General features: G+C 30.1%; 1 protein-coding gene across 1 annotated transcript in view; it reads left to right on the forward strand.

The window, feature by feature from the left end:
- Not1 (CCR4-NOT transcription complex subunit 1) overlaps positions 1-13,915 on the forward strand; it is a 110,971-nt gene that overhangs the window by 57,459 nt on the left and 39,597 nt on the right. Inside the window, 7 exon segments of the mRNA XM_076501843.1 lie at positions 488-598; positions 2,931-3,009; positions 4,914-5,108; positions 9,433-9,576; positions 9,964-10,143; positions 10,742-10,858; positions 12,124-12,234. Of these exon segments, the coding sequence (XP_076357958.1) occupies positions 488-598; positions 2,931-3,009; positions 4,914-5,108; positions 9,433-9,576; positions 9,964-10,143; positions 10,742-10,858; positions 12,124-12,234 (937 nt within the window).

Consider the following 13,915-nt stretch of genomic DNA (forward strand, 5'->3'; position numbering starts at 1 on the left):
GATAGAAATGATTTGAAACTGCTATTATTATTAAAGTAATACAACTTATTTATTCAGAATAAGATTATAAAATTGTTTTATTTACTTTAGCAGAGAGTAACTCCCATTTAGTTGTAAATAATTATATTTACATTTAAAAAAATATCTCCCATTATATTTCAAGTTTTTTTATGTCCTTCACGTACATTGCTTATGCTTTTTTGATAACTTCATTAAAAGTAGAGGTCATTTCTTTTCCATCTTGAGCCAGGCATGGCCAAGTAGCCAGTGTGTCAGATACAGATATGAGTGGATGAATAGCATGCTGTTGTTGTGAAAATATAATGTAAAAAGTTACATGAAAGATATAATTAAAAGCCTAAAATCTGTTGGGTGAAAATATGTGTATAGTTTTATAAAGCTTGTTTCTGCTTCATGTCACTGACATTAGTACTGTGCTGTATTTTTGATGCACTGAGATATTTATGTAGTTTTGTAAATCTTTTAGTTTCATGTCCCTGGGGTTGGCACTGCGTTATGTACTTGATGCACTCAGAAAACCTCATGGAAGCAAAATGTATTTTTTTGGTATAACAGCACTCGATAGGTTTAAGACAAGGTGGGTATTAAATATTTTTGATCAAGTTGTATGTTATAGTTACCAAATATGTGATAATTGTTGGATAAAAAACTTGTAATATTAGGTATTCATTATTTACATACATGCTTATTTCCAGGTGACTACATTCAGAACTTTTAAATATGAGAAAACATTCATCTAAGTATTTCAGGACAGCTGACCTTTAAATTTTCCCAGCTTTCTAAGTTAATAAGATATTCTATTTGTTTCATTTGAATGAATGCTTCATAAATTCAGAATTTACTTAACCTTTATTGTCAATGTATACAACTAAATTTTACATCAAAACATAGTTAATAAATCAAGTTTTATTTAAATATTAAGTTCTTAAATGTATAAAAAAAAGAATGTAACATTATACATTATTTGATAGATTAAAACTTTGCCCTTCTATTAGTTATGAAACATCAAAGAATTATTGGCGATCTGAGAAAGAAAAGATGTGACAAGTCAAAAGTAAGAGATCCACTTGTTACATCTCTTTCCCAAGTTGACAATTATTATGTGACAAGTCAAAAGTAAGAGATCCACTTGTTACATCTCTTTCCCAAGTTGACAATTATTATGTGACAAGTCAAAAGTAAGAGATCCACTTGTTACATCTCTTTCCCAAGTTGACAATTATTATGTGACAAGTCAAAGTAAGAGATCCACTTGTTACATCTCTTTCCCAAGTTGACAATTATTATGTGACAAGTCAAAGTAAGAGATCCACTTGTTACATCTCTTTCCCAAGTTGACAATTATTATGTGACAAGTCAAAAGTAAGAGATCCACTTGTTACATCTCTTTCCCAAGTTGACAATTATTATGTGACAAGTCAAAAGTAAGAGATCCACTTGTTACATCTCTTTCCCAAGTTGACAATTATTATGTGACAAGTCAAAAGTAAGAGATCCACTTGTTACATCTCTTTCCCAAGTTGACAATTATTATGTGACAAGTCAAAAGTAAGAGATCCACTTGTTACATCTCTTTCCCAAGTTGACAATTATTATGTGACAAGTCAAAGTAAGAGATCCACTTGTTACATCTCTTTCCCAAGTTGACAATTATTATGTGACAAGTCAAAAGTAAGAGATCCACTTGTTACATCTCTTTCCCAAGTTGACAATTATTATGTGACAAGTCAAAGTAAGAGATCCACTTGTTACATCTCTTTCCCAAGTTGACAATTATTATGTGACAAGTCAAAGTAAGAGATCCACTTGTTACATCTCTTTCCCAAGTTGACAATTATTATGTGACAAGTCAAAAGTAAGAGATCCACTTGTTACATCTCTTTCCCAAGTTGACAATTATTATGTGACAAGTCAAAAGTAAGAGATCCACTTGTTACATCTCTTTCCCAAGTTGACAATTATTATGTGACAAGTCAAAAGTAAGAGATCCACTTGTTACATCTCTTTCCCAAGTTGACAATTATTATGACAAGTCAAAAGTAAGAGATCCACTTGTTATCTCTTTCCCAAGTTGACAATTATTATGTGACAAGTCAAAAGAGATCCACTTGTTAGTTGACAATTATTATGACAAGTCCACTTGTTACATCTCTTTCCCAAGTTGACAATTATTATGTGACAAGTCAAAGTAAGAGATCCACTTGTTACATCTCTTTCCCAAGTTGACAATTATTATGTGACAAGTCAAAAGTAAGAGATCCACTTGTTACATCTCTTTCCCAAGTTATTCTTTCTGGTGCTTTATAAACAATAGATGAGCAAAGGTTGAGTCTATTAATTAATATCCGAGCAGATGACAGCAAAACTTGCAGTTTTAATTGCTAATACATCATACTGAAATAGTTTAATTAAATTTTGAGTGTAACTCAGCATCATGTACAGAGCAGGTTTAAAAAGGGTATTGTGGGTGTAGGGTTAAATTAATCCATTACAAATTTAAAATAAAAGTCAGATTATCTTCTTGTTGAACAGATAACATCACTTAGTTTTTAATACACTTCATCTTCTCAGTTCCTTTAAACAAATGATAATGGTTGCTGTATAGTTGCTCATATTTAAGAATGTCAAAAAAAAGGCTTAGAATATATTTGTTAAGGAGAATAAATGTGATCAACAGTGATAAATCTTTCACTGTATTATTGACTTCATTGTATTCTAACGTGCTTAACAATTTTTTTTAAATTTTCACATATTACAACTACAAATTTTTATAGTTTATACTGAGCACTTTATAAATTACTTTGCTGTCTGATAAAAACATTATAAAGCAACTCAAGTACTTAGTTTTGAATAATAACATGAATGGGAGAAATGTTAAGTATATATGTTGGTTGTTTGGCTGTCATTAGATTGAAAGAATACCCTCAGTACTGCCAGCATCTTTCCTCTATTGCTCATTTCCCAGATTTCCCGAGCCATTTGATAGAGGTATGTATATGTGAAGAGTTTGATTACTACTATTTTGTTTCTCGTGATAATTTTTTTTAATAATAGTGAGGAAATTATAAGAAACTGTTATCTATTATAACTTCAGAGAGCATTTGAAAACAGATATATGTATGATTTTAATTGCAATATAGTCTTATAAAGTGTCAGCTGTGTTTATTTTTAGTGCAATAAAAGCAAATATTACTGTGACATAATCTTTTCTTCTGCAATAAGAATAATCAGAGTGTTAATACCAGAATTCTTATACATTGTTGTACAGAATTAATTAATATTTTGCTTGAATAGAAAAACAAAAAATCACATTCAATTTACTCTTCAACAATTATTACATCAATCTCATTTTCTTGATGAAATTAGCAAATTTCACAATGGCAGATGAATTGCCCATTACCTGTATGTAAAGGCAACATACAGTGGAATATTGAACTATATATACACACATCTTCCTGCTAAAACAAGGTACTGTTCTTTTAAAAACTTCAGGATATTCACTTCAGCTTTGTTTCTTCAGATTCTGAAAAAGTAATTTTATGTATAACCACCAAATTATTATTTGGTAATAAATATCTAAGTGCACTTTTACAGAAAGCAAATAATAAAGCTGAACACAGCAATATTAAATCAGAAAAAGCATGTGTTTACTTTAGTTTTACTCTGTCTCTCTTGACAACCTTGTAAAAAAATACTCTTGTTAACTCTTCACTTGTACAACCTAGATAGATTAGTGCGTAACTGCAGTCTCTGAATGACGTATTTAATGTCACTACCTACCATAGAATGTTATTTACCAATTAATTTTCAAGGTATTTAAAACATTGTACAATGAGAAGACTTGTAGGCCTATTCATATATTATACACAGTATTGTGCATTGTGTTAACACCATGTAGTTTAAATTCACAATATGCCAAGTTCTTTTTTGATACAATGATTTCTGAAGACATAACAAATATCTTTAAAATAAATTTATTTCTAGGTATCTTGAAGTACTGTCTAGAATTCCTTTTTTGATTTGTTTCATTTGGTGTTTTTTCAACCAAAATGTATCTCTTCTCACTCTACAATTTTGAGGTCTAAGCTTTGTGGAGGCCATGCAACACACTGCTTTACTGTGTTTAGGATCAATATCGTTTTAGAAAATGAAATTTATTTTTGCTAACCAGTGTCAAGAAGTAGAAACATGGTGAATGTGCATTTAGTTATATTAGACAGAACCCAGGATTCCATCATTATGGTTGAGATCACCATCTCCAGTTGTGGTTAAACAGATCCATGTCTGGATGCTACTTTTATCATGCTTAACTACAGGTTGGATACAGGTTTCCTCTAATATTTTATGACTACCACTGGTACAAATGTTTTTGTTTATCATGCTTTGAAGAGAATAGGTAGTCTTTTTATCATAAAGGTTATTTGTGTGTGTGGTTGTTGTGATCATAAGTCTCTTCTGTTCTCTCTATTTTTGGAACAAAAGGATTCTTGCTGCAATACACCTTTTGAACCTTTTTTTTTGTGCAGATGTAGAAAAGTTTCTAGAAATTATTTATTAAGGCAGCTATTAGATTTGTCTTTCTCTGAGTGAACTGTCATTTAAACCAAACATGATTTGGATGGTATTTAAATTGATGTTGCTTTCTGTGCATGAGACTTAATGGTGATCTCTAAATTTATGCTCAGTAGTGTATATAGAATTTTCACTTGATATAATTTTGAAAAAAAAGTTTTTTTTTGTTTTTTTTTAGAATGTTAAACCTCATAACTAAAAGGTTATAGCCTGAGAAGTAACAAAGAATGGATTGATTTGTACTGTAGTGGACCTGTTTAAAACAATTAATAAAGGCCTGAGTTGCATTTTTCAATTTAAGGCTTTTTTTTTTTTTCCAGTACATTGAATATGGAGCCCGCACCCAGGAACCACCCAACCATCCCCAAGGGTTATCTTTACCTCAAAGTATGGTTGGAATGTCTTCAGGTTTCGGTCCTATCGTTTCTGCAACAGCACGGACCGTTACTACTACCACTGCAACTGTGATTACTACTGCTACTACTACAAAACCATCAACTATTGGAAGTGGAAAGGTAAAGTTTGTATTTGAGAGCTTTTTTTTCCACCTGTTTGCTTAATAAACTGTACATTTTATTAGTGTTTACAATTTTGTAGCAGTATAAAATAAATGTATTTATGAGCAAATGTTACTGACAGATAAAATAACAGCTGTTAATGTATCAAAGTAAAAACATAATTAATATTCATATACATTAAAGGTTGTATTTAGATCCCTTTTGTATGGAATTCATGGACATTTTTTTGTATGCTGTATTGGATTTCATAGGACTTTTAATACAAAGAAATGTGGCTGTAGTGAGTGATTTTTTATCCTCTCCTCAGATATAGCTGTTTAACAGTGGACAGTTGGGCTAACTTAAGACATTTATGCCAGGGGTCCCAAATCATTTTATAAGGTTGAGGTACTTCTGTTCTTGCATAGAGTTAGGAAATTTATCAGATTTAAGTAAAGCCCAATTTGGTCCCAGTTGAACTAAGAGTAATTGGAATGTAATTGAAATATTATGTTCAAAAGAGTTTTCTGGTGTCAATGAGGAAAAACAAAATTAACAATAAAAATCTTGTAAAATTTACAAAAGTTTTTGATTTGATTTTCTTGTAACTACAGCTGAGGAGCTGAAAACCTGATGTGCAGTTTTTATTACATTTCATGCAAGGAACTACTGTCAATTTCAGTGATTGCTGTTTATAGTTTTTTAATTTCCTGGTGTGATTGGCTCTGTGATAGCAGTGGTACCACCTTTGTGACATGTTTGTGAAGTTTACTCCTGTGCATTAATTTTTCTTTGCACTATTTCTTTATGAGAATCTTTTTAGTGCTATCTTTAATAGGAACTTGACCTCTGTGCACTCATATTCCTTCAATACCAGCTGTTTTGCAAAGGAGTGAAGTGTTGTTTTAGTGTATTTTACACCAGGAAGTTTGCCCCAATTCATTGTTTTTTTTTTACCTATTTCAACTCTAGTTGTTCATCTTGAGAGATGGTTATTTTAATGTCATTCAAGGGGAGTGAAACATAAAATGGAACTCAACATGACAGACATCTGTCTATACATGATTCAGAATGGGTGAATGACACGTTTTATGCAATGTTCATTACACTGTAAAGTAGAAAAATTAATACAAGTCATGACTGGTTTAAATAAAAATACAAATTTAAAGTTTCTTATCATTTATTTAAAAAATTAATGTGTTACCATAGTTTGTCAAGGTTTTCATGTATCATGAAAATTTTAAAAGTTGTGGAATTTTGTAAAACACATTCATTATTTGACATAATTAAAAATCATGATTTTTATCAGGTCTTGGGAAAGTCCTTGAAAATTTAACCGTATTTCTCCCACATTCCTTGTATTTATTGGTGATAAGCCATAACATTATATTTATCTCAGTTTTGCAGGAAATTGTTTTTGTAAAAAGTTTGTGTGAAATGGAAATTACACTGACCTGACAAAATTGTTGAGTAACAGTCTTTGAACTGTGTACATGTACATGCAGGCAAACAGGTATCATATGAAGTAATTCTTGATGATGGGAAACCCACTTAAAATGAAAATGTATTTCAGAATGGCTGGTATGGGTATTAACACTTTTATTGATAACTAGAGAACATTTTGACCTTCTTAGGTAATCTTCAAGTTAATGATAGGATAATGAAGATCAACATTTCAACCTTTTCCTAATTCTAACTTCTGCATAAACTCTTAAAATAAGATTTCTAGCCTAATTTCTTCATCAGGTTTTGTCTAAAATTTGTTCATAAAAAGAGAGAGAAAAATACAAATCCAAATTGGCAAAAATGTTATAAAATATCAAACCTAACTGTTATGCATGAAGTAGTGATACATTTACCATAAAAGAAAACACATTGGCTTGTACCTGATTAGGTCATCCATGGTATATCTAGTGATTGATCCGAGCCAGGATATTTTGAATGATATTTTGGAGACATTCCGAACTGTAAATACAACATTATTATGCATGTTGTTAATCTTATTTTAATCACTTTATGTTCTTATTAGTTTTTTGTTTGTTTTTTCTCCAGATTTAAAATGAATAATATATATATTTTTTAATTTTTTTTTTGTTTTATTTTTTCACAATTTTACTTCTAATAATCATTATATCCTTTGGTAATTGATACACATGACAAACTTTGACAAGAAATAAAATTGTACAAAACAATTATTGTTTAAATGAGTTTATAGTGAAAGAAGACTTGCAAGGTTGAGCACCACATTGAAATATAAAGGTTTTATTCATCCTCCAGGTTTCTGATTCTTTGGGAAGTTTTTTTCTTAGGTGAAATTACAGTATTAAACTTGAAAAAGTCTCAAATACATTGCAATGTAAGTTATGTAGGAAACTAGAAGGTACACAACATACATAATAATGCATTGTTATGGTGGGGTGTCTGGATGTATGTTAACGACCAGTTAGGTTACAAGTTGACTCGTCCAATTGAGCTACTGATATGTTATGTTAAATAAATTTTCATTTGCTTTGCTTACATGGTATAGGAGTTTTTAACCCTGATATATAAAATGCACAGTAGTGTTTGGGAGAAAGATGCAAGGCTTTATCACTTGTTATATAATTGAAGTATACTAAGGGAACTGTAAATCATGAATTCAGTAATGTGTGTTTATTTGATATTTCTTTTAACATCTTGTTTCATAGTCTTTGTTGTTGTTGTTTTGTGTGAGTTTGAGTAATATTTTTTGTTGTTGTTTGATAACTCTGGTTTTAGTCAAAATGTCAGCAAAGTGCAAGTTTGAACAAGTGGAACTAGATCTTAGCATCATGTGCATTCAAACATCTAAATTAGAACATTGAACATAAATTACAGCACTATATCTATTTCAGATTAGAAAGAAAGTATTGTCCTTTTTTGAAAATTAATAAACTGAAGAAATTTTAGTTTTCAATTACAAATTTAATTAGGATAATATTTCCCCACATTTTCTATGACATAATTCTGTCTTTTGAGTAAGTTATGGATTCATCATGAATAAAATTCCTCAAAAAACAGTCTTAAGATTCTCATTATTTGCATATTTTTTTCCACCTAAGTAATGCTGTAAGATTCTGAAAATATGATAATCAGATGGAACAAGATCTTGCAAACAGGATGGATGAGATACAGCTTCCTATGTCAAGACCTGAAGTTTTCTTGGGTCATTTTTTGCTGTGTGTGGTCTTGTATTGTTGTGCAAAATCCTTATGCCTCTTAGACTGACTGATGCAACTTTTTTATCAGTGCATGGTATAAGTACCCCAACTTATGACAGTATCTTTCAGCTGTGTTTGATTTGGATCCAAAATTTTATGCTAGACTACACCTCCTAGATCCCACCAAACACAAAGCAAAACCTTGTGGTTTAAGCCACTCTTTGGTGTTGGAACAGGTGTCTGACAGGGATTTAACAATTATCTCTCACACTGAATGTGCTCATAAAGAAGCCAGTGATTATTCTTTCCAGAAATGGTTCATTAGTATGTTTTGTTCTCAAAGATGAACAAATGGTGGCCTTCTGAGTACATTGATTATTCGTTAAATCATGTGGAACCCATTGTTCAAATTTTGAAAAGTGGGTAATGAATGTTGTACAGAGCTGTTAAGCCATTTCTTGCATGGTAAACTTTGAATTTGCTTCATCTATGGTTTGCAGAGTGTCTTTATCGATTGTTCTTGGCTGCCCCACATATGGGGTATCGGTGAGATCAAATTCTCCTGATTGGAACTTTGTGAACTATTGTTGGTGTCTCTTAATGTTCAACACATTTTCTCCATAAACTGTACATGTTTCTTATAACCTCTGAAGCTTTCATACCTTTTTATATTGTATAGCATACAGTGTCGTGTCTCATTTGTTCGGTCTTTTTAGGTTAAAATTTTATTCCAAATATCTATCAATTTTTCTGAAATAAGAGGTAAGGTTTACTAATACATTGATATTGAAAAAAGGCATAAATTTGCAAGTTCTTTTCTTCAAAACCAATAACCTTTTTTAATTTAAAAAGTTACCTACATGCTAGATTGGAATGAAAATATTTGTACAAAGAACAAGTCATACTGAAAGTCTCATTAGATTATGTATAATAAGTGAACATTGTTATACAATAATTAACTAGTGAATTAATGATTACTATGCAGTGTTGTATAAGCAGATGCTTAGGGTGAAAAACCACATACTGGTTTATGAAGTATTTTCATAAATGTTTTGAAAAGCAAAAACATAAGTTTGTAAAAAGATAATTGTTTAATTTCTAGCTAGCAAAGAAATTGCTGAGCCACTTATACTGACTGTAAACTCTTGTTGGAACTGTTTCAGCCATCCATTGCTAATGCTACTAATATTGACACACTGCTTGTAGCAACTGAGAAAGATGAAAAGATGGTAATACCTCCTGAAGCAGTACAGGACAAGGTGGGATTTATTATAAACAATCTCTCACAGATGAACCTGGCACAGAAGGTAAGTGATTTTTCATATAACAAAAGTTTTAATGTTAACAAACTTTTAATATTAATTTTTATAGGTTATAATTCAGGTTTTATATGTATTTATATACAAAAGTAAAACAATAATTGAGAGATCATTGAAGCTGTAAAATAGTAATAGAGAAGTTTGTTACAGCTTATTAACTGTTTTTTGTAAGAAAACATTTTATAGTAAAAATACTGTTCTTATGATAGTTCTTGAGGATAAACTGGTGGATGTAATAATTAGATCTGGTTATTTATGCTAAATTACCTCAGGTTTGAATTACTTTTACCATATTTGAAAAGAGGTTAACTTTGTACTTTAGCATCTTAAATGACTTGTTAAAAAGTTCAAGGAAGTGAAACTTCTTCTTTTCAGACAGAAGAGTTTAAAGAACTTGTGAAGGAAGATTACTGGCCATGGGCTTCCCAATACTTGGTCATGAAAAGAGCGTCTATTGAACACAATTTTCACACGCTGTATTCCAATTTCTTAGACACACTGCGCCTAGCAGATCTTGGTAAACTTGTAGTGCGTGAGACCTTTCGCAACATTAAGGTAAAATACTCTATGGTCAGTTGTATAATTTGTTATTGTAAGACAGATACATTGTATATACATGTACATTTTCAATGTTTTCATTGAATGTATTGAATTTTTAAAGATTTTATGTTAATTTGAAAAAATAAGACATTGTTGCATAGTTTTTATTATTACTCAAGCTTTACTTCAGTTGTGAAATAATATCAAGCAGTTTTTATTTATAATTTACATTCAGCAACAATTTAAAACTAATTGTAGGAAACCTTCTCCTTGGCTGCACAAAGAAAATTCCATTATACAGCAATATTATTATTCAAGGAGTTATTTAGAAACACTACTGTTTACTCAAGGTTTAACTGTTCACATCTTTTAATAAATTAATTTGGAAGCTATTACTTTAAAGTGAATTTTAAGAATACCCACAAATGTTTGTTAACTTTGGGATACTGTATGAGTAGGACTAGATGAGAACTTAATTTTATTATCTGTATGTATCATCAACCCTGAGACAGTCTTAATAAATTAAGCTCTACATCATAAGTTATTCAGTTGTGTGTAATAATTCTTAGAAATATAATAGATGTTCTGGAGAAGTATATCTTGTTATTCTCAGGTTCTTCTTCGAAGTGACAAGGGAATTGCCAACTTTTCAGATCGCTCTTTATTAAAGAATTTAGGCCATTGGTTAGGAATGTTGACATTGGCAAAAAACAAGCCTATAATGCAAATAGTAAGTATTTTGGTTTGTTTTCATCTAGGGGCTGTATAATTAGTATTTTAATATTTTTGTTTGAAATTCCTATTACAACAATTTAATTTTTCTGAAATAAGTTGCATTTGTTGCAGATGAAACAAGTTCTCTTATTGAAAATAAACATTCATAATCCAAAATCAGTATGTGTATATATAATATAAGCAGTGGTTGTTATGAATTTGCTTGTATGAAAATGTGTAGGTGTAAATATATAAGGTGAGATTATGAATCATATGCTTCCTACGTATATCTTTGATAGTGGTTTTTTATTGCCTACAAGAACTTGATTGAATGTGGCATCATCTATCTTTTAAGAACAAGAGCAGAGTAATCTCTCTTTCATCCAACTGTTCATCTTCATATAGTAATCTCTCTCTCATCCAACTTTTCATCTGCATATAGTAATCTCACTTTCATCCAACTTTTCATCTTCATATAGTAATCTCTCTTTCATCCAACTTTTCATCTTCATATAGTAATCTCTCTTTCATCCAACTTTTCATCTTCATATAGTAATCTCTCTTTCATCCAACTTTTCATCTTCATATAGTAATCTCTCTTTCATCCAACTTTTCATCTTCATATTCATAAAAATGAATTCATCTCTGAGTGATGTAATATGTATTTTTGTAATATACGTTCAGGGTAACATAAAACTAGATATGATAATAAAAACAGAAATTGTTACTTATTACTGAGCCACTGGAGGTCAAATACATCAAAGGACATGTTTTTAAAACCAATTTCTTGTATTTCTCTCTTATTTACAGTAATAAGTAAACAAACAATTAAGCACAGAGCTATGCAGTAGTCTGTGTTTAATAACAAACCATTCATGTGTTAGAAAATTTTAAAGATAAAAAAATTGCACATCTAATTTAAAGACAAGGCATTAGAAAAATATATATGTAAAAACGGCTCGTTTGGGTTGACAGAATTTTTTTACGTAGAGGAGCGAACAACGTTTCGACCTTCTTCGGTCATCAGGTTCAGAAAGGTTTACTCTTTGTGAACCTGACGATGACCAAAGAAGGTCGAAACGTTGTTTGCTCCTCTATTTAAAAATTTTCTCAACCCAAATGAGCCGTTTTTACATATATTTTTATCTACAAGTGGGTTTTCTCAACTTCACTGAAGGCATTAGAAAAGAAAACTATTTTGAAAGTTATTTGTAAAAGTTTGTATAACAAATTTCTCTTTGATTTGAGGTTTTGTTTCACAAGTGGATTTTATTATTTCAGGATATAGACATAAAGTCTCTTCTTATTGAGGCTTATCATAAAGGACAACAGGAGCTTCTCTATGTAGTTCCTTTTGTTGCTAAGGTTTTAGAATCTTGTGGGAAAAGTCGAGTAAGTAGAATTACTTTTAATATTTATTGATATAAACTTCTGCATTTTGTTTTTTCCTTGTTTCAAATTGCTGAGGTTTCTTGTAATTTAGTTTTTGTTGAAAAATAATGTCGTAATAATTTATTAAACACAACAATTCAGCATCATTGCTTCAGTACATTTTAGAACTGTAAGTTTCAAGTAAATACAGACATTTTAACTTTTTTCATATGACCAGGTCGTACATAATATTTTACAATGCTACATTCAAACTTTTTTGTCTGTATGTTAATAAAAATGGTGTATGAAAACACAGTTTATATTTAAAAGTTTTATATTCTGCTAGTTTTAAGTTTGTATTTCTGTGTATTGATTAATCTGATCTCCAAAATTTGTTCTTTATAATTTTCTAACATTTAAAATATGTTGTTGGTGTTTTCATCCAATTAGAAACACTAACTTTGAACCCCCTGCATTCTAACTTATTTGTAGCTGGATAAATTATAGTAGTTTTAGAACACTATTCTAGTTCATGATATATTTTTTGTATTTCTAAAATGCACATTTGAAAAGTGCATTAATATTTTGGCCACTGAAATTTGTAAGGTTTTCTGAAGACAGAAAATGTCAGATATTGTTACTTGAGTGAAAAGAGCTTGAATGAACAGTGTGTAGTATGAATCCTTGTTTTTGATATATAATTTGTATTTATTGTTATATATATATTAGGTTGAGGAATAATTCGTGAGTGTTTTTAAATAATTTCATTCAAGCATTACATGCAAGACTATACAATACTTCAATGCATGAACACATTACATCCAAAACATTTATTATGATACTTTATTTCATGTAATACCTAGGTATATAGTATGCATTGTTGTAAACGAAATTGCAAGAAATTAAATGCGAAAAGCAGATGGTGTCGAAAATGCTCGATTTTATCCACTTGACATTCCATTTAATGAGCTGAAAATGAAAGCAAAAATTAAAGACATATGAAAATCAAACACACCATCTATTAGAGCAAAAAATTATCTACCAAATGACATGAAATATTTTGTGAAAGCGTTTCATTTATGAATATATTTTTTTAACTTGAAAAAACGCTCACGAATTATTCCTCAAACCAATATTTTAACAAAGGATCTAAAATGTGAAAAATTAGAAACTTCTAACAAAACTTTTAAAATTAGCTGTTTCTAGTGCTGTTGCAAAATACAGTACCAGATAACTTTGCTTTATGAGAAGTGGGTGCTGGACTCTGTGTGATTTATTGTTCCACTGGTACAAAGTAAAGCAATAAAACAAAACTGAAATAAAACAAATTTCAAAATGATTGACAGTTGAAATTGTTCTGATAATTAATTTGGAATATTTTCACTAATACTGTCATAATGGTATTATTCATTTTGTTTTGTGTTTTTAATTTTTCACATAACTTGTACATTGATTTCTCTATAGTTAGTGTTAAGATAAAATAAGATATAAAATATAAACATTTAGGAAAACTTTTGATACTTATTTAGAAAGCTATGAAGGTTATGCAAGCAAGGTATGAAAACTGAAATGAAAATAAATATTTTGGTCTTAGTATGAAAATTATCTTTCACTTAGACTGACTTGGTAAAGGCTTCAGAAATTCACTAATAAATCTCTAGTAGTTTTTTTTGTGCACAGTAGGTAATTTTTATTCAAAGCT

This window comes from Tachypleus tridentatus, chromosome 5, assembly GCF_004210375.1.
Source record: "Tachypleus tridentatus isolate NWPU-2018 chromosome 5, ASM421037v1, whole genome shotgun sequence".
NCBI lineage: Eukaryota > Metazoa > Arthropoda > Merostomata > Xiphosura > Limulidae > Tachypleus > Tachypleus tridentatus.